This window comes from Polypterus senegalus, chromosome 8, assembly GCF_016835505.1.
Source record: "Polypterus senegalus isolate Bchr_013 chromosome 8, ASM1683550v1, whole genome shotgun sequence".
NCBI classification, from domain to species: Eukaryota; Metazoa; Chordata; class Cladistia; order Polypteriformes; family Polypteridae; genus Polypterus; species Polypterus senegalus.
This window is the reverse complement of record NC_053161.1, coordinates 71,493,878-71,516,180: the sequence shown is the minus strand read 5'-3', so window position 1 is coordinate 71,516,180 and position 22,303 is coordinate 71,493,878. Positions and strand designations below refer to the sequence as shown.

At 33.8% G+C, this 22,303-nt stretch overlaps 1 protein-coding gene across 1 annotated transcript in view; it reads left to right on the top strand.

The window, feature by feature from the left end:
- LOC120534027 overlaps positions 1-22,303 on the top strand; it is an 81,856-nt gene that overhangs the window by 23,182 nt on the left and 36,371 nt on the right. The window contains exons 11-16 of the mRNA XM_039761248.1: positions 841-957; positions 5,123-5,288; positions 5,683-5,902; positions 6,159-6,218; positions 7,117-7,426; positions 12,869-12,985. Of these exons, the coding sequence (XP_039617182.1) occupies positions 841-957; positions 5,123-5,288; positions 5,683-5,902; positions 6,159-6,218; positions 7,117-7,426; positions 12,869-12,985 (990 nt within the window). The remainder of the gene's footprint in view (positions 1-840; positions 958-5,122; positions 5,289-5,682; positions 5,903-6,158; positions 6,219-7,116; positions 7,427-12,868; positions 12,986-22,303) is intronic.

Below are 22,303 nucleotides of genomic sequence, written 5' to 3'. Positions count from 1 at the left end.
TAAATTTCATAAATCTATCCAAACCTTCATGAACTGATTTACTTATGCACTACATAACAGAGTGAATTCACAGAACTACTAGCCACTATGTTACAAGATTCAACAAATTATCTTGGTCTATGTCAAAGGGCTCTCATTTTAATACCGTGCTGTAGACATGTCCACTTAGTAAACATTGTGAGTAGTAAACAATAAAGTATATGAGACTGCTACTTGGGCATTTGTTAATTTTGTTTTTCACCATCATAAAACATTTTAAAGTACTCACCAGTGAAAATCATACATTCTCCCCATGCTTAAAGCACTTTTTTTTTTTATTTCCCATATTTTGGAAATTGAGGATAAGAATATTGTATTGGCAGCATAGAACTTTGCATTACACTGTCTTATTTATTTTTAATTGACACTTCTCTTAAGTACTGGTTATTCATTTTCTTACTCAATATTGTAAAATTTCCTGTCTTCTCCTAAGCAGCCTTATTTTAACTAATATGTTTATATATTTTTGTAATCCCTTACTTAACATTTTATTCTACTTTCAAATATTTTTCAAAACTTTTTTTTAATATTTTATATTATAGTTTTCTTTTTTGGTATAATAAATCTAAAAATACACTGATTATTTTAACTTTTGTTAAGAATTGGGGGTTGCATGTACAATCTGTAAAGAGTTAATACTAGTTGTTTTAGTAAAAAAACTATTTTTGTTTTGTTATGGCAGGTTCTATTTTTATCTGTTATTCAATGGCTATTTAAAGTATATGTTAGTGAACATTTAAGGCTGGTTTTAGGCTAACCAACTTTATTTTATTTTATTTTATTTTTTGCCTTTTGTTAAAGGGATTAATACTGACTGATGTAAAACTTTCCTCTAAAACTGGCAGAGAACTTTCAAAAACAAATAAACAGAAAATTATGGAAAAAGAAGCAAGGAGGAAATTTATGGAAAAAAAAATGGTGAGCATTTAGTTTTAATTGATCATGTAGAATAAAACGACCAGGATTTTTTTCTTTTAAGTTTTATCATATTATAGTGTATGTCTATATAATCTTTAAATAGAGGGGGCAACAGAATAATAAAGGCAAAAATAAATAGTAGTAGTAGTATTGTCATGTGCACAAAGTAAAGGGAAATACTTATTTGTATGTTCAACCAGCACTGCATTTAATAGGAATATAAAGCAAAATTAGTGGAAATCACAAACAAAAATTAATTCTATTCAGCAAGCCATCCATCCACCCATCTCTTTAATACACATAAAGATTCCAATTCCATGTTGAATACCTGGCAGCACTGGGCAGATTACTAAAATGTACTTTAGTCTTATTTAGTACTTTTCATTAAAGTCAGGCCCTGTAAGCTAACACATATTTATCTCTATACAGTATATATAAAATTAAACGTCAGTCTGTCTGCTTTTCATGAGAGAACTACTTAATGGATTTAGATCGTCTTTTTTTCTGTAATTTGCTTGAACATTCCAGTTGATTTTGTGGGAGCAATATATTCGCGCTAATCTGAGACTGAGGCTGCAGGGCGAGAGGAAGGGGATGTGTGACGTCAGGAGTTGGGAGCCGGGCAGTGCCCTCCTCATTGTCCTTTCTCATTAATACGCGGGCGGAGCTGTGGGGCACGGCTAGTAATACAATCAAAGTATAATTACATAGCCATGTTGAATTTACATATATAAGCAAGTATATGTATTAATCTTAGTAGACAATGACAAAGAAATCTGAATATTTAGGTTAAAATGTAATAGAAAGTTAACATGAGATTTAGCTAGCATAAAATAAGGCCTGTTAAAAAGGAAGAAGTGAAAAACAAAAACTTAATTTAACAGCATTTTTAGAGGCTCTTAGGGGTGTATTCCATTAGGAGGTTGACTTCTATTTGACAAAGCACAATGTAATTCCATATATAATGCAGTATGTAACAATACTTCTACTAATACTGTGAATGCTCTTACTATTATCACTACTACTACTGCTACTGCTAAAGCCCATAACTGTTGTAAAATATGATTTTATATTTCCCAATCATTCTGATATCTTGTATCAAGGTCAGATGTAGTAGGATGGTCATGGTTGCAGTGGCACCATGTGCCACAACTGGATAACAGGAAAAATGAATTGGAAATACCAGCTTGTATTGATAGTTACTACAGAAACAGTAGGATAGTCATGGTAACAGTGGCACCAAGTGGCAATTAAAGCCAAAACCAGATAATATGAAAAATGAATAAGAAATACCAACTTGTGCTAATGGTTAATTCAGTTTTATTTAAGAAAAATATGATTTTCTTTGAGTATGAACATCCAAACCATTAAGCTCTCACAAGGTTACGTAAGTGAAAGGTTGTATTTAAATGTAAAAGCTGATGGTTTATCACAGTAGCAAGCAGATAATTACAAAACCTACTGATCTAGCTAATACAATAATTTTATTTATCCTTGCACTTTTTAGACTTGCAATTTTAATGTATTGCCTGGGATGTGCACATTAATAAAATTTGAAGCGGCTCAAAGAATTAACATTTTGCCCATGTTTTTAAGCAAGCATTTACCACTAATCCTGTATTTTTAAGTCACTGAAATGAATAATTAAAAAACAAGTTGAAGTAACATCAATATATACAGTATAATCATTATATTTCAGCATGTATTGAAAACAAATTTGTTAAATTTGAAATAAGTCACTTAAGAAGATCCCTGACAACCTGGTTATTATAAAACTCAAATGTTATCAGTAGTTTCCAAAGCTGTGCTTAAAATTAACAACATAAAAATTATAGTATTTATTGCACTGGACAATATTTGGATGTTTTTAAAAACACAAGTTAAGGAGGTATCCATTTTGTGCTCAAGGAGAAAGACAGACGGAAATTTTAATCAACGCATGGTGTTTAATCTGACACTGAAACTTTAAGGCTACTATTTTTAAGAAGGTCAGAAAAAAGCAGGTTTGAAATTAGGCTGTCAGTATTGTGCATATTATTGTCTAAATCTGATTTCTTCAGTAAATGTATGACATTGGTCACTTTTAAAGTATCTTGAACATTGTCATCCATTAAAAGTATATTAATATCGCATTATATTAAAAATAGCTGCAGTATGTATGGTGCTTGGGCTTAATGGGACAAGACACTGATTTCATTTTAGAAATCAAAAGTATATTGTTCTGTTAATTTAAAATTACTAAGATAGTACACACATGGAATTATAAATGTTCATAATGCAGAAAAATATTTTGACACAGATCTACTACAGTAAAATAAGTGCAACTTCATAAGAAAGTTAAACAGATATCCATGACACTAAAATTATGTTACAGCAAGTTGCTTTAAACTTCTGATTTGGTGAAAAGCTATTTAAGGGTCAAAGGCATGTGATTATGATAGGTATAGGTGGATTATAAGAGGATAAAGATATGGTGAAGTCTAGGTATCATTGCTTGGCTTTAACAGTCTACAGATGAATGGTAATCTGACCTATTGGTATTTGAAATTTACAAAGTGAATCAATAGCAACATTGCATTGTGTGGGCCTCAATAAAAACTTGTCATTGAAACATCTGAGAAGTATTTGACCTAAGCATGCCACAAAAACATGCAAAGCAAGAGAAGAAATTACTACAGTACAAAATTAAACTGTATATCTTTCAGTAATGTCATAACATATCTGGTATAGAAAAAGATAGTACACAAGCAAGAAAATTTACAATTAAAATAAATGAATTTCAGGACACTAATATGGTTCTGGGCTGTCTACATTTGTAAAAATTGTATGAAACCCCAGGCCCAAAATCCTTATTATTTCTCCTGAATTACCACATTTGAAGTAAGCCATTAAATAAATTATGATGTAATAGTTTAAACTTTAGGTTACAAAACGAATAAATGTATTAATACATTTTAATTGGTGAAAATAATCAGAAAGAAAAAACAAGGAAACTAACACTGGAAGAGCAGGAAAAGAACACAAAATTTCAAGTAAAGTATGGTTAAGATCCCTTAGAACAAGTAAAACTCGAACAAAGTCAATTCAAAAATCTATCTAAATTTACACTTATGCCTACAAACAAGAAATCTGTTATTCAAAATATTAAACTAGATAAAAAAATAAAAAAACAAGACCATAAAGACAGCATTACCTCAAAGAAAACTGACTGAAGCACAAGCCAATGCCTCAGCAAAAAACAGATGCTAAAATTATCTCTTATTTTCTCCCAAAATAACAGTGCTATGATTAGCAGCAGCACCTGAAAATACTTTGGAATTGGATCTACTACACCTCTCTTTTCAAATACATTCCCTACATTTTCTTCCATTTGGGTTTACTGTGTTTTTATTAATGTTGCTTTATTAAAATATTTATTTTATACTGTTTGAATGGGTCTATATTGTTAGGAAAGCCTAATGTTGGTGATTGTCGTATACCCACTGGGAGTAACCACTGAGAAGAGACCTCTTCAAAAGAAAGTAGAATGATAGGCGGTCACCTGGTTTGGTGATTTGCATAGGTGTAGATCAAATCTGACAACCGTTTGGTTTGCTTGTGCACAGCTAGTGAGTCTCTTTGCTTAAGGCAGCTGTCCACATGCAGGTAAGGCTGTACATGTGGGGCACTATAAAGCAGATACCCGGCACTCACATATGTAAAATAGTTAATAGCAACTGTAGCATAGATGAACCAAAATAACAAACACAGGAATCTTTATATTACTATATTCAAGGTATAGTGATAAGAGAACCTGGTCTGGTTGATTGCTATATTCACACAGGGGTTAGCAGCTGAGGAAAGTAATTTTCCAATAGTAGCAGCTGGGTAAATGAGCACCTGCTTTGGTGATTGGCATAGGTGTAGCTTAATTGTTTGGTCTGCTTATGTTGAGCTAGTAAGTCTCTTTGCTTAAAGCAGCCGTCCATGTGCAGTTAAGACTGTACATATGGGGTGCTAGAAAATAGCTCTATAAAAGAAAATTCTACCATAATAGTGTGTATTAATACTAGTAATTTTTTAAGATTCTCTTGACTTTTTCTTAATCTTTTAATCTTAGAAAATTAACAGAGAAACTGCTAATAGAAACATCTGCATTTTATTACATTATTTTGTGTCTCCACAGACTATTGCTGAAAGCAAAATGTCTGATTTGGTAAAGACTCTGGAAATCCCTGAAGATGATTTCAGCCACCTTCAGGGTTTAAAGTACTTTCAGGAACTGAAGAAGCTACAGCGAAAGGTCAAAAATATTCTAGATGATTGGATGGAGCACTATCGTATTGCTACAGGTGTGTTTTTAAATCAATTTTATTACAAAGTGCATTTTCATTATTAGCAATTCAATTTTTAAAAAGTGATGCTGCATGGACTTTAGTTGGTTAATCTTGTTTTAAAATTGCTTTTTTTTGCCAATACTGTTTTATTAGGCCTTGTCTTGCAAAAACAGCAGGTTGGCCTGGCCATATAGCATTGTTTGGATTGATGCCTTTTAGAATACCTTGTGGGATGCATTGCCCCATATTCATTAAAATTCCTGTACGTTATTGTTTTCTGATTTTTATGATTTGCAGATGCATACTTTAGATTGATTATTTAGTTACAGCATAAACTTGACATTGTTGCATCCTTCTTTATAAATCCTTTCTATGTATTCATTTGAATAATAGCATCTTTTGCCTATAGGTATCAGTTCCCCAGACATTCAGAAAATGTCAAACACCCCACAAATGATCCAGGCAATTCGTAAAACCCAGTCAGCTGCTCTGTCTACATTGAGGGTAGCAGATGAAGAAGAAAAGGAAACTGGAAAGTGTACTAGCCATGATGAAGGTTTTAGCCGCTTCCTATCAGCTCCTGCAAGAAACATTCGATGGGATCCACCAAAGAGTGCCTTATCCTCTTGGTAATACAAGAGAAAAGCTGATCTAGTGGCTGATTTTTTTTTCTGCATTTAATGGCAGAACTTAGCCAAAAATGGTAAACTTTATCACAGAATTGAAACCTAAATGCAGTCATAGAAAATTAGAATATTCAGCTTTGGTTTATGTTACTAACAAAATATATTGAGAAATCAAATATAAATGAAAATGTAAGTAGGTATTTGTTTACACACTGGTGAATCAAAGTTTGTAAAAATAATCATTATGTTTATGATCTAGCACACAGAAGGAGAACAAAGAGGCAGGCAGTTTTTGTACCAAGTTACAGAGTAAACCTGGGTAAGGATTTTGTTTCTTTTTGTACATTCCGTGTTAAATGGGTGTGTGGTTTCTCAAATAACTATTACATTTCTTTAACTGAAGTTGAATTATAAAATGTAAAATATATATACAATGGAGAGTCTTTATTTTTCATTGGTGGGCTTACTGTTGAAAGTTCTAAACTGCTGTTTGATTTTCAATATCCATGATTGTTAGAAGTGATTATTGGTGGGGATTAATTTATGTGAAACTGTGATCATTAACACAGCTGTTTCAATTTCATGCCAACACATTAATATAGTATCATTAGAGTATTAGGAACTATTAAGTTTATTTCATCTAGTCTAGTCATTACAATTGTAGTCCTGAAATACTAAATATTGCAATGTTAACAAAGTAAGAAAAAAAAAAAGATTTGCTTCAAAGGTAATTTGGTAAATAAATTAGAAGCAATATCTACAGCTGCTCTTGAGTGTATTTTTAAAGGGGAAGTATTCATTTACAATGGTAAGGAATCTTAATACATATGATCAGAAATGATCTTGAAAAGCAGATTTTTAATGTATTGTTTTAGAATTGTTAATCAATGGTGTGATAAATGTTGCACCGTGTGAAAATGTGACTGGGCACACAAAACGCAATATACAGAAATACTTGTGCAACCTCTGTTAATAAAATAATCATCCAACAAGATCACTCAGATTGCTTCTTATTTTAATTTTGTGAGCCTAGGTAATGCAATTTGTCAGAATTTTCTGTTATTTATTAGAAAAGGGTTTTTCTCTTGGGATTTAACAACATTTGAAAAAAGAGTCATAATTACGCAAATTTCATAATATTAAGGAAAATACTGATCAAATTCTTCTGTCTTTAATACTGCTAATCTTGACATGAGTTTATTTCTTTCATATTATAGATTTTCACTCTTCAAAGGCTCAGAAAATATCAGGTCGCATATGACGATTCATAAGGCATGTCCAGTGTCTTTGCGAAATGCACTATTAAAAGATGGAACTCCTAAGAGGTGCAGATGCAGCAATCATCAGATCCCATTAGTCAGTGATGTGGAGTATGATGACTTCATCCAAGGTCAGATGCCTGGGATTGAACAGATCTTAGTAATGTGTGTGGTTTCATCTTCAGCCCTAAAGAACTCAGCTGGTGTTGACATTCTTGAGGAACTTTATGAGAAGAAGAACAAAAACCGCAGCATGCCTTGTGAACAGGTACTATTGTTTTATCACTTTTCCATATAGCAGTTCTCTTTTTGTTTCTTAATCATCTTTTCTTGGTTTTCACTTTGAATCCAAGCACCATAAGTAATGGACATCTATTGCCTTCATTATTATTATTATTTTGTTACATTTTTATTTCTCTACACTGTTAACTATAATTTTAATTATCTAAAATTTCCTGGAATATATTATGCACCCAGCTTTGTAAAATATTTTTTTCAAGGCTACATTCAGACACATAACAAAAAGTTATTTGTGAATTGTTGCACAACAAAAATGGTGAAAAAAAAACTTCTGCATTGAAACATTAATGTAAAAAAGTCCAAGCTTTGGAGCTTCCATTTATTATAGTGTACTGCACATGTTGCCAGGAAGCTATAAATTAACAAATAAAATGTAAAACTTGTATTACAGAGGTATCTATCTACTAAAAAAATCCTGTTTTCTATGTTCCCTGAAATTATAAGCCCATTAAACTGTAAGTGAAATTTTTATACATGACATTTTTTAAAGTTGAAAGGTGGACAATGGTATGCTTAAAATATACATAGATTTCTTAATATTTTTTCCGATATTCTGCTTTTGTGCAGTAGTTCTATCTATCTATCTATCTAGTAAAACATAGTCTTTCTACTCATTTCAGTTCTAATAGTTTGTTTAAAAGGTGCTGACAATTTATCAGTTAATTGCCTGTAGAGAACATCAAATGAATTGATTTGTTATTAACTATGGTCTCTTAATTGATTGGTCAAGAAGTATGGGTCTAATTTTACTTAACCTGTGATTTGCATGGAGAGTGAGACCAGAAACCCAGCACAGGAAACATCTTTTGTTTTTTCTTTATGATCACCAGCCCGAGCTTGTGACAAGGGTGTGGGATGGGGACACTTTTTCAGAAATTCAGAGTTGTAAATTTTTGATTCTCAAGCTATATACTCTCCATAATCTTAGCTGTCCCTCTGTATCCTGCACAAGATAAATATGAACAGAAGAGGAGTCCAATGCCCACATTGAACGCACTCGATACCAAGTATACAAACACAAATTTAGGGACAGAATGACATTCAAGAGTAGCCCATATGCTCCTTTAGCATTACCATTAAAATAAGCTTTTTTTTCCATTTCCACAAAGCAATTGTAAACAAAACTGGCAAACTCTTGTGAATACTAAAGTATCTTAGCAAAGGCAAAGTGTTGTTTCACTATTCCATGAGCCAGGATGAAATCCACATTGTTTCTCCTGAATCTGAGGTTCAACTCTTGGATGGATTGTCATAATAGTACCCTGGAATAGGCTGTGAAGGATGATACCTTGGTAATTGGAGCAGACCCCTTATGTTATACCTATACTTAGGCTCTGTCCACACCTTATATTTTAAATTGTATTTTATTGTATTGTGCTGAAGAGGTGCATTAGCCAAAATCCTCATAAAATCTAGTGCTTTCAGTATTTCTGGTCAGGTTTCATTCACCTCTGTGGTCTGCCAGCGCAGAATATTTTATCACAGTGATTTCAATCACCAAGTACTTAAAGTGCTCCTCTCACAACTCAACAGTATTTTCAGCTGAGATCAATTATTCTATATTCTTGCTGAGAACTGACTGAGTGACGACTCTCCTATGTTTCTGGAACAACTAAGTTGCCTTGAAAGCTTGAATGCTATAATCTTTTTAGTTAGCCAAAAAAGATGTAATTTTGCTTGACTTCTCACTGGAACCACTGATTAATTTTCCAGAAGCTCTTTTAGGTCAACTGAAAGTCATTCTTCAAATCCTCACCCAACTCCACCTAGCACTTTTTGGCATGCCAGTACTGCTCAGTCAGGTCTGGAGATCCTTCTACTTACTTTGTGTTTTCTTTTACCTTTAACCCTTTCCTTTACGTGGGTGGCAGTTACATTTAGTTTTTTTTTCAGGCTGATTCTGACTGGGATCTGGAGACAAGGTGCTTCCAGAGAATTTCTAGGTCTGACCCCTTCTTTTAGAACAATTTATAATAGGTAACCCAATAGCTGTAAAGATTATTGAAACATATAATCCCCCCTCCCAAAAACAGTCCAAGGTATTGTCCCCTAGAGTTTCCTTGCATGGGGTCAAGTATTTCTGATAGGGTTATTTATGACAAAGTAGTCTAGGGGAGTGTCACATCTGTAAATGACTTTCATGAATTAATCAGAATTGTAACTTTTCTGACAGAGAAGGAGCTGTAATTCATGTACACAATGATTTTACAGCTAAAATAATCTCTTTGTTTGGTTAGGGCACCACTGAGCATGTGAAGTTTCATTTGACACCCTATCTTTACTTTCACAGACAAAAGATTCTGCAAAACATTATAGTTTAAATCAGTCCAATCTCATCACCAGGTGACTTCATGACTAATGGAAGACTGTTTCTTCCTAATATTGTCTGCTAAGATTTTGTCACTTTCATGATTAGTTTCAAAAATGTTTCGTGTTGAACTTTATTTTTATTTGTGTCATGTGATAGACAAAAATATAGCTTATGTGATAATTTTCTTGCCTCATTCCTTAAATGTTGAAGAGTGTTCTTTGTTTGGGTTAGCATACATGAGATTCTTTAAAACTGGATCCTTAGGTATTTATAAGGTCATGAGTGGTAAAATTGGCAGTTGGAATTATCTATTTTTTAAATTCTGTTTCTTCTTTTGGAATAACCACTGTAAGAAATAAATACAAGAAGAGATGATAAAGATTTGGGCACTGTAAGTGAACCTTTGTAAATTTGGTAGAAAGTAACAATTCAAGTTAGAATTGTTATTGATGCGTCTTTCCAGATGTGAGTCCCAGATCAGACTGTTTCAATTTGGCAGTGGAAACCCTTAAGAGGAAGCCAAGATGGAAGGGGCAGGTTCAGGGGATCAGAACCCAGGAATAATTTCAGTTGTCATCCTGATACCAGATGTGATGATGGCTGGATGGATAGATGTACTTTATTTCTTCTTGTGGGGCATTTAATCATGTTATTCGGACTGAAACAGAATACTTCCTGTTCTCAAGATGATTCTCATATGTACTGTAGATTTTTTGTAATTTATGTGTTTACTTAAACACTAACCTTGAGTTTTAAAATTTCATTTGTTAATTTATTTATAGTATGGTTATTTTACTCTTTTGTGTGTCTGCTGCTATAACACTGCAATTTCCCATTCAATGAAATGTCTTATCTATTTATTTATGTATCTACACACACTATACTGTATGGCCAAAAGTATATGGACATCCCTTCAAATTAATGAGTTGTGATGCTTCAGCTGTACCCATGGTTAAGAGGCCATTTGCATGTTATTTCTTCAAGTACGTACGAATAGGCTGTAATCCTTCTGATCAAAAAATTACATTTTAGAATATGCACATATAAAGTACATTTAGCAAGTGGATGTTGTAATTGGTTCCATGAAAGCAGAAAAAGATGCCTTTTATAAATATGAAAATGATAAAGAAGCTGGAAAGCAGGTCTTGGACATAGATAGGTTTAGAAATGTTTGTATATTTATAGTTTTAGGGTTTTTTTGAGGCATAAGCTCTGGAGACACTTGAGACATTACCATCCTCTTGTTGAGGAAAGCAGCAACATTATTTACTAAGAGAGAATTGTACCTCAACATATATGAAAGTTATGTTAAAATTGATTCTGCTTATATATTTGTACTTCATCACTGGATCTTCTTCTAAGTGTGCAGTAAATTTCACACTTTATATATAAAGGTTACCCGATTTTATTAAACGCTAATGTAAACACTGAAACAAATGAAATGATCAAAAAATATTTTTTCAGTGAATATCTCATTTTTTGCACAAGACTTCAGTATTTGTTTTCTTTTTATTTTTACCTTTTCATATTCAGAATTATTTTCAAACTGCTAGACATACTTTTTAGTTTGTCATTAGACGCAATTAATATTTAACATTCACATCTTCTTTAAATGATGTACAACTTTCTTTTAATACCTGTTCATGCAGTGTATGTTAGATTTAGGGCAGCACGGTGGCACAGTGGGTAGCACTGCTGCCTCGCAGTTAGGAGACCCGGGTACACTTCCCTGGTCCTCCCTGCATGGTGTTTTTATGTTCTCCCTGCGTCTGTGTGGGATTCCTCTGGGTACTCCGGTTTCCTCCCACAGTCCAAAGACATGAAGGTTAGGTGCATTGGTGATTCTAAATTGTCCCGTGTGTGTGTGTGTGTGTGTGTGTGTGTGTGTGTGCCCTGCGGTGGGCTGGCGCCCTGCCCGGGGTTTGTTTCCTGCCTTGAGCCCTGTGTTGGCTGGGATTGGCTCCAGCAGACCCCCGTGACCCTGTAGTAGGGATATAGTGGGTTGGATGATGGATGGATGTTAGATTTATTGTTAATTCAATATTTACTTTTTTTAGTTTGTAACCAGCAGCACTGTTTTCCTAGCAGAGAACTTATGCTTGTCTTTTTTTTACCAATAAAGAAAACATTGAATACAATATTCACCTAGAAAAGTATTTTTTCTTTAGTAACTCTGTTTTCTTTTTGACATTAAACAATGCCTTCATATGTTTACTTCATGGTTATACTTGTCATTTTCTTCCCTTAAGTCTACAATACTAATCAAGAACATTAAAAAAAATCAATAGCCATATTTTTTTATACAGTAAATCTTAATTGCTTTTGTTAGTTGTGATTTGGTGTAAGAGGTTATTTCCCAGCTTAGGGGATTTCTTCATATTGTAGTTTACAAGGGTTTTTTGGATGTGGTATGTTAACCATGAATAAAGTGTATTTAAAGAATATATTTGCATGCCAAAATGTGTTTTTTAAATGTAACCTTAACCAGCAGAGACCCAAATATGAAGCCTGCTTTGGTTGTTTGTTTGATCCCATTGTTAAAAAATTGTTTGGGAAAGATGTTTCGCAAGAATTATAAGTCTCTAAATATCCCTGGAGAAGCTGTGGTTCAAATGAGTTATTTTTTGGGTGTTTCAAAGTTTTTAATTACTGCAGAGCAATTGACATCAGTACTAAGGTTAAAGGATGCTAAAAATATGGTTGTGATTTAATTTGTTATTACTGAAAAGGGAGAATTTAATATCCTACAGCTGTGACCACAGTTAAAACGAATGCAGAAGTACAATAAAGATGACTGTTGCCTTAAAGTATATATGCTGGTAAAGCATGGGAAGTTCTACATTACTTTCTGCCATCCTGCTTTCACCCACTATTGACTGATTTTTATCTAAGCTGACACTTACTGGGTTGCTTTTGTCTCATAAATATACATTTTTGGCTGTTGCAATTTTAATATTACTGTGGTTTACAGAGTAAAACCCATTAGTTGGAATATTATGCTGAATAAATAACATTAAAAGCAAAAAACAACAAAGATTTCCTTTTAAAAGGCTGTCTTTAACATGGAATGCCTGGTGTAATTGTCATTTTTGTTCACAGAGCCGCTTGGACTCATTTCGCTTGGTGAAATATGACATTAATACTGCTGGTAGTGTCACTGACTGGCATGACTGCCTTTTGGTTCGTCGTCACAATGTAGCTCCTGGCATGTTTTTGGTAAGTGACGATCTGATTTTAATATCTGCCATACCATGATTATATTGATCATTTCACTGAGCTTTTATCACATGATTATAGTGTTATCCATTTTAAATTATTCAGTTTAATTTAATTTTGTACAAATTTGTAATATAAGATATTTTTATTTAGCTTACATTATTTGTTTATTTCTAGGTCATTTTAGACATAAACATTGAATTTAGTAACCAATATACTCTACAAAATTTAGGACATAATATAATTCACCACCGGGTGTTATAATTGTATTAGGATTATAATTGGGTTTATATATCAAACCACCTTGATGGCCTACATGTTTAGAATATTGTACATCTATTTACATGCATTTTTTAAGATGTCAGCATAGGCTGTTTAAGTGACATGCCTATGGTCACACAGCAAGGCTTCTGATCGAAAATCCAATGATGACATAGCTAGAAGAGGCTGGTTGTGGGGCCCAAGGCATTTACTTTTGCCACTTATACCAGTGAGCCTTAATCTCTACACCACAGTAATCCTAAATTTAGCCAAGTTTAATAAAATGCTGTACATTCAAATGTATCATATATATAATGAAATTATAATATAATTAATCACTTGCTCGCACTTTTATTTTCAGGTGTAGCCTTCCAAGACAAAATTATGTTTTATGAAATAAATAATAGAACAGCCAAAGAAGAGCATATTTTCTTTCTCAGAACCATTCTGAAAGTTCATGCTAAGTTGTTTGATATTTAAAAACTCAAACTGCATTGATGACATGCTGCTTGTCAGTAATACAGTTTCAGCAATCCTATTGAAGAGAACAAGCGCAAGAGCTTTAAGAAATTAATATTCCCATGTAACAAAATATGTTCTAACAGGATTTATAAGGAGTTCTCTTTTAAAAGACAGTGGTATAATAGCCGTCTCTATAAACCTGGTGGTATGGATAAAAGGTTTAAAAACAGAATGATGTAATGATTTTTAACAAGAACAGAGGTACAGTATATGTTATTGTCAAAAATTATTATACAGTATTGCTGTCATACATTGTAGACTGCACTAGTGTTAGACAGAAAAAACAACATATTTAAGTTTGTGTATAAATTATTTTAAAATAAATGCCAAGATGGAGTTTATTGATGTTATATTTTTGTATATATAATATAACATAGATTATTATTAGGAAGTGAGAGCTCTGATGGTAAAATGTTTAACACTTCATTGTGCTTGGAATCTTAGTTTAATTTTAGGCAGTGATATCTTTTGAATAGAGGTGGTATAATGTTACTAATGATGACTGCTAGTTTCAGTCTGAAGCCCAAGAACGTGCATAACAGCATATCTCTACTATACATTTATCTGATCCAGGGGAGAGTGCTGGCTTCCATTATTGGCTGGTTTGTTATTAGTAAGCTACCTGTTTTGGATAGCTGGGCAAGAAACTAGATAAATGACTCTCCTAAATCATTACACACAATATGTCATAGTTTCTTTTTTAAATATGTCTTTTTGCAGTTCAGAGATAGATATATCATTGTCCTGAAACAATGTTTAACCTGTATTTTAAGTCAAAATTGTCCATCATTTGTGACTTGGGGTTAAAGTAAGGTCAGTGCTTCTCATTCTGCCCTGAAAGATTACCTGAATAAATTGATGTGAAGAAGTGCATCCAGCCTTAAAAACTTTACTGCAACATTACACATGAGTGATGTAATAAATTAAATTCAAGGAGCAAACATCCAATTTTGGTAAACCTGTCTATGGGCTGTTACATTCACAGAGAATTTAGCATCCATCACTGTATCCATCAATCAGTTTTTTAAAGCTGTTTATCCTGTGTTGTGTGTTAAACTGATCCTTGTTGCAAATTGCCAAAATATTTTGTAGGCTGTATAAAGTATGCATGTAACTACATAATTTGTCAGCATGGAAATTAAATGAAGTCAGATGACTTGAAAGCGTGCTGTTGGATAATAATAGTAAAAAAAAAGGTGCTCATGGAAATGCATGGGAACATAAGATGAATATGTATAGACTCCATGGAAAAGCATCCCGGCATGGCGTGGTACCCAGTCCTAAGCACTGTTGTGTTTTAATAGTTATAGTTTACATTTGATTACACTGCATTTTGCTTCTGATTCTCAGTGTATATGATGTCACATTGGAAAAAGCATCAAATAAAAACATAACCACAATTCTATTAATTTATCGAACGTTATTTATATTTTTCATCTTAGAACAACCGCAAATATAAGGAGAATTATCTGTGTCAAAATTAAATGCAGTCCAAAAAACAATGCATGGTACTGTCATGCATTTAATTTTAGAATGATTGTTGTTGTGTTTTAATTAAAAAGAAATTAATCAAATGATGAATTTATTTTCATTAGGGCATACAATGGAGCACATATGTCTCTTTGTTTATATAGTTTTAGCATGTCTAAAGCTCTTTCATTGAAAGAAATGCAATCGGTGTCAAGAGATGGGGCATGGGGCATCAACAGTAGGGATAAGAGATATTCCTCTGAATTAGTGTCATTAAGCTCTTTCATGCGTAGATTTGTGACCTGTAGGCAGATCTGTATCATGGACTTCCAACTCCAACTTTCCTGTTTTGTGTCTTTCTTGTCACACTCTAGTATGTTATGTTTTCTTTAATTTTGTCAAGCAGCATCATTCTTTGTTTTACATGTGAGTTTTTCTCCTTTGTTATTCCTTTAGTGGCATCTCTTTGTAGCATATCACGAGATAAATGATATAAAATAAATTAATATGGTATATACTGCATTAAATATCAAGAGAGTGACTCATGAGAAGGTGAGAAGTACTGACTTCACTAGTAGACCTTGTAGATGTGAGCTACTGCTGGATTTATTTTCATCTTAAATGCTCTTATTGCTTAACTACTGCTCATGAGCATCAGTTTCTTGCATAAGAAAGTCAGTAATGTCACTTATTGCCATTTTGCTCATTCAGTATCAGCATCTGTAAACTGTTTACAGCTTTATAATGCACTGGTGAAGTCTCATCTTGAGTACTGTGTGCAGTTTTAGTCTCCAAGATACAAAAATGACATAGCAGCACTAGAAAATGTCCAGAAAAGAGTGAATAGGCTCATTCCAGGGCTACATGGGTTGAAATATGAAGAGTGATTAAAAGAGCTCAGCCTTTTCAGCTTAAGCAAAAGACGATTGAGAGGTGACATGATTAAAGTGTTTAAAGTTATGAAGGGAATTAGTACAGTGGATCAAGGCGGTTATTTTAAAATTAATTCAAGAAATTAATCAAGAAAATGGGGTCACAGTTGAAAACTTGTTAAGCATAAATTTTGCACAAACATTAGGAAGTATTTCTTTACCCAGAGAACCATAGACACTAGGGTTAAGCCACCAAGTAGGGTGGTAGACAGTAAGACTTTAGGGGCTTTCAAAACTCGACTTGATGTTTTTTTTAGAAGAATTAAGTGGATATGACTGGCAAGCTTTGTTAAGCTGAATGGCTTGTTCTTGTCTAGATTGTTCTGATGTTCTCATGTTTGGCAAATGCCTGATGAAGACCATTATACAAAGATATAATATTTGTTTATCACAAATGGTGAGAATAAAAAAAGAAGAACCGAAACTTTGTAATCACATTAATGATGGCCAAAGCTTGCCAATATTTTGGAATTTAGAACAATAAAAGAGATCATTTGTGACAATTGAATATATATATATAGTAGTATAGTATTCAGACCCTCTTCAATTTTTCACTCTTTGTTATATTGCAGCCATTTGCTAAAATCATTTAAATTAATTTTTTTCCTCATTAATATACACACAGCACCCCATATTGACAGACAAAAAAAAGAATTTTTGAAATTGTTGCAGATTTATTAAAAAAGAAAAACTGAAATATCACATGGTCCTAAGTATTCAGACCCTTTGCTCAGTATTTAGTAGAAGCACCCTTTTGAGCTAATACAGCCATGAGTCTGATACTGATGAGACAATGACCCTAAGCACACAGCTAAAATAATGAAGGAGTAGCTTCACAACAACTCTGTGACTGTTCTTGAATGGCCCAGCCAGAACCCTGACTTAAACCCAATTTAGCATCTCTGGAGAGACCTAAAAATGGCTGTCCACCAACGTTTACCATCCAACCTGACAGAACTGGAGAGGATCTGCAAGGAGGAATGGCAGAGGATCCCCAAATCCAGGTGTGAAAAACTTGTTGCATCTTTCCCAAGAAGACTCATGGCTGTATTAGCTCAAAAGGGTGCTTCTACTAAATACTGAGCAAAGGGTCTGAATACTTAGGACCATATGATATTTCAGTTTTTCTTTTTTAATAAATCTGCAACAATTTCAAAAATTCTTTTTTTTGTCTGTCAATATGGGGTGCTGTGTGTACATTAATGAGGAAAAAAATTAATTTAAACGATTTTAGCAAATGGCTGCAATATAACAAAGAGTGAAAAATTGAAGGGGGTCTGAATACTTTCCGTACCCACTGTACATATAAATTATGTACACATAATGTCCAACTCAAGGTCACAGAGAGCCAGACAGCAGCCCTGGACAGTTAGTCTCACGAAAAACACTTCACTCACTCACAGTGTGGCCAATTTCAAGTTGCACCTAATCTGCTTGTTTTTGGCAATGTGGGAGGAAAGCCCACACAGATGGTCTCATGTGGTGCATCCTGTGATTGCTTCAACATGATACTAATGGAAACTCCTAGACACGCATAATAGTGTGTATATATACTCACTTATAATATATAAATATAATACAATATGGATTTAACTTACAAATGTAGTGCTAATTCTGACAGATTTTGCCTTGACGTTAATGGAGGAAACACTGTGATAACTAGAAAAAAGCAGGAGTTTTACATTACATTGCCTCTCATGCACAGCTGTACTAGTTCTATTACTTGTGTTCCCTTACAGTACAGTTAAAGGAAGAGAAGCAGTTTGATATGAGTGACGTATCCCTTTTCTGTTTCTGAAGCTATTTTTCATTGCTTCTGGGGTAACCGCCTTTCTTTTCCTGCCATTTGTTCCAAGCAGAGCTTCCTGCAGCCTCTTGAGTAGCAATGAGGGCAGGAACTCCTTTGCACCAAACAAAGTTCACATGCCAGCTTGTATTTCAGTTTCCTTTCATGGGTGTGTGTGTAGTTCATACTTGACAAAGAGGTGAACATTTCTTGTCATCCTTTATCAAGCCAAAGGTGAATTCCATAGTGAATGCAGTTTGCCTAGTGTTCAGGACACTGTTTACGTCATGCAGTATTTCCTTTAACAGTAAATTTACTTCAGTGCAACTTCTTGCTGTACTAGGAACACTCGGTTAGATGAAAGTCCACAAGTTCAAACTACCTCATATTTGTTATTATTCATATTTTTTGTTAAAATCATTATTGTCTATCCCCAATTTTCTTTAGTTTTACACCAACTTATATTTTTTACTGGTAAAAAAAAGTGTGTGGTTGAACTGATAAATGAGTAGTATCCAAATTAGATTTACCTGTGACCCTGAAATTAGATCAGTCAGGTTATATAAATGAATGGATAGGTTTAGTTTTGCCCATAGCTGGATCATCTCAGCAACATGGCAGTGAGAGAAAAAAAAAAACATTGCAAAATTAATGAATTAAAGGGAGAATTATGCTTTTTGGGGTCTTACTCATTATACTCGGAGAGAATGATTTAAAGTTCCTACAATCTAAAACTGTTAACGTACAGCATGTACTGTATACTGTATAAACTGCATACACTGTAGATATAGTCAGTCTTGAACTGGAAGCAAATAATTGCCAGTACTCTCTATTCTTGTAGGCTTCTTGATCCTCCTTGCGATGTAACACAATTTCCTAATTGAGTAGAGGGGTTGTCCCATTATAAATGCTGAGCTTTCTGTCAACAACAACAACAACAATATTTATTTATATAGCACATTTTCATACAAATAATGTAGCTCAAAGTGCTATACATGATGAAGAAAAGAGAAAAAAAGACAAAGTAAGAATTTAAATAAGACAACACTAATTAACATAGAATAAGAGTAAGGTCTGATGGCCAGGGAGGACAGAGAAAAAAAAAAACTCCAGACGGCTGGAAAGAAAAAAATAAAATCTGCAGGGATTCCAGACCATTAGACCGCCCAGCCATCTCTGGGCATTCTACTTAACATAAATGAAAAAGTCCTCTTTGTATGTAGGGTTCTCTTGGAAGGACTAGATGATGATGGTTGTGCAGACTTCTGGCATTTAATCCATCAATGTAGGACCATCACAGTGCTTTGATTTGGTGGTGATGGTGCAGATCGCCTTTACAGAAAACCGGGAAAAGAAACAGAAGAGAGAGTAAGGGTTAGTACGGATTTTAGAGCCACCATGAATAGTTATGATAATAAATTGAATATGCAGAGTATCAGGATTAAATTAAAATGAAGTTATGAGAAGGCCATGTTAAAGTAATGAGTTTTTAGCAGTTTTTTTTAAAATGCCCCACTGTATTAGCCTGGCTAATTCCTATTGGTAGGCTATTCCAGATTTTAGGTGCATAACAGCAGAAGGCTGCCTCACCACTTCTTTTAAGTTTAGCTCTTGGAATTCTGAGCAAACATTCATTTGAGGATCTAAGGTTACGATTTGGAATATAGGGTGTCAGACATTCCGATATATAAGATGGAGCGAGATTATTTAATGCTTTGTAAACCATAAGCAGTATTTTAAAGTAAATTCTGAATGACACAGGTAACCAGTGTAGTGACATCAAAACTGGAGATATGTGCTCGGATTTTCTTTTCCTAGTTAGGATTCTAGCACCTGCATTCTGCACTAGTTACAAAAGATTTATGTCTTTTTTGGGTAGTCCTGAGAGGAGTGCGTTACAGTAATCTAGTCTACTGAAAACAAAAGCGTGAATTAATTTCTCAGCATCTTTCAATGATATAAGAGGTCTAACTTTAGCTATGTTTCTTAAGTGAAAAAATGCTGTCCTGTTGATATGATTAATATGCGATTTAAAATTCAGGTTACAGTCAACAGTTACCCCTAAATTCTTTACCTCCGTCTTGACTTTTAATCCTAATGCATCAAGTTTATTTCTAATAACCTCATTATATCTATTATTGCCAATCACTAAAATTTCTGTTTTCTCTTTATTTAGCTTGAGAAAATTACTATTCATCCATTTAGAAACGCAAGTAAGACATTGTGTTAGTGAAACAACAGAGTTGGGGTCATCAGGTGCTATTGATAAATACAGCTGTGTGTCATCAGCATAGCTGTGTTAACTCACATTATGACCTGAGATAATCTGACCTAACGGAAGCATGTAGATTGAAAAGAGCAGCAGACCCAGGATAGAGCCTTGTGGAACACCATATAGGATATCATGTGTCTTTGAGATGTAATTACCACAACTAACAAAGAATTTTCTACCTGCCAAGTAGGATTCAAACCAATTTAAGACATTACCAGAGAGGCCCACCCATTGACTAAGGCGATTTCTAAGAATGTTGTGATCAATGGTGTCAAATGCAGCACTCAGATCTAAGAGGATGAGAACAGATAAATGGTCTCTGTCTGCATTTACCCACAAGTCATTTACTACTTTAACGAGTGCAGTTTCTGTACTGTAATTTGTTCTAAAACCTGACTGAAATTTATTAAGAATAGCATGTTTATTGAGATGGTCATTTAGCTGCATAATGACTGCCTTCTCTAGAATTTTACTTACAAAAGGCAGGTTAGAAATGGTTCTAAAATTTTCAAAAGCAGAGGGGTCAAGATTATTTTTCTGGAGTAGGGGTTTAACTACAGCAGTCTTAAGACAGTCTGGGAAGGCCCCCGTATCTAATGACGAGTTTACTATGTCAAGAGAACTATCGATTAGCACGCCCAATACTTTGAAACAATTTTGTTGGTATTGGGTCAAGGACGCAGGTGGAGGGTCTCAGTTGAGAAATTATTCTATGTAAATTAGGTAAATCTATCCTCGAGAAAGAATTTAATTTGTTTATAAAGGAGTACAGGGGCTTAGGAGGATCCGCAGTGTTGGGGAGATATACCATATTATTTCTAATATCATTAATTTTTTGATTGAAAAATACAGCAATATCCTGATAGGTTTCACTGGAAATGTCACACATTTATCATATCGAACAGTGAGGAAGTGTTTTGAGCGTGCTAATATACGTCTATTATATCAAAGAGGGGGGGAGCTAGAGGTACCCCTTGGAGGGCTTTGTGAGAAGTTCCAGTACTCCATGCTCTATACAATATGTATGCATATCAAGGCTGGATTAAGACCCTTGCAGGGTAAACTCAAAATGGCTCTTCTCAACTCATTAACCAATTAGACACATGCAAATACTCACAGATTATGAACATTGTATATGTCAATAATAAATCGGATACAGGCATTAAAGAAGAAAAAAATGTCAAACTATATTTCTAGTTAGCTTCACTTTCCTTTTTTGTTTATTTATGTATTGCAATGAAGGTAACAAACTAATTGAGAGGTGCACCAACATTTCTGTGGGAAATCAACCTTATTCTGTTAGCACAATCAATGAACAGCTAACATTTTTATAAGGACTATATCACAACTGAGTGTTATAGGATCGAATATTTAATTCAAATAAAATAAAAGACCATTTGTTGGGTGGTTTTGCGTTTCTTAATATGTTTTATTTCCTACAGTGGCCTTGCTGCCTTCTATGTTGTTGCTCACGTCTATGTTAGTGTTACGGGATGCTGCAGAATTTGACTGCAGATTTGCTGGTATAAGTGGTCATATTAGGCTTTCCTGATCTGACTATCTGTAAGGTCGGTCTAATTGCTCTCAACTGCAGTATTTACAGTTTATTCAAAGTGTTTGTTCAAATCTTCATTTTTTTTAATGTCAGGTATATCTTTTACCAAAACAGTGCCTTTTGTTTCCATCTCTTTTCTTTTTGTTATACCACAGGGTTTTTATTTTGAATGATCATCCATTGGGACTTTTACTCTTTTCCGGCTTGGAAAAATCGAATTTATGACCTAGTAGGCACGTTCTCTGATCATTTCACAACCCCATCATATAACAATATTTTTCCTATAAAAGCTTTTTATTCAGGTCTGACCTTTCCTTTTCCCTTGCTTTTACTAGGGCTCAATTTGCAAGTAGGGTCCCAGAGTATGCACCTTGATTGCGGACCTGGCAATGGTACATACAGTACATATAGTATGTATGTATGTATGTGTATGTGTGTATATATAATATATATATATATATATATACTGTATATATATATATATATACTGTGTATATATATATATATATATATATATATA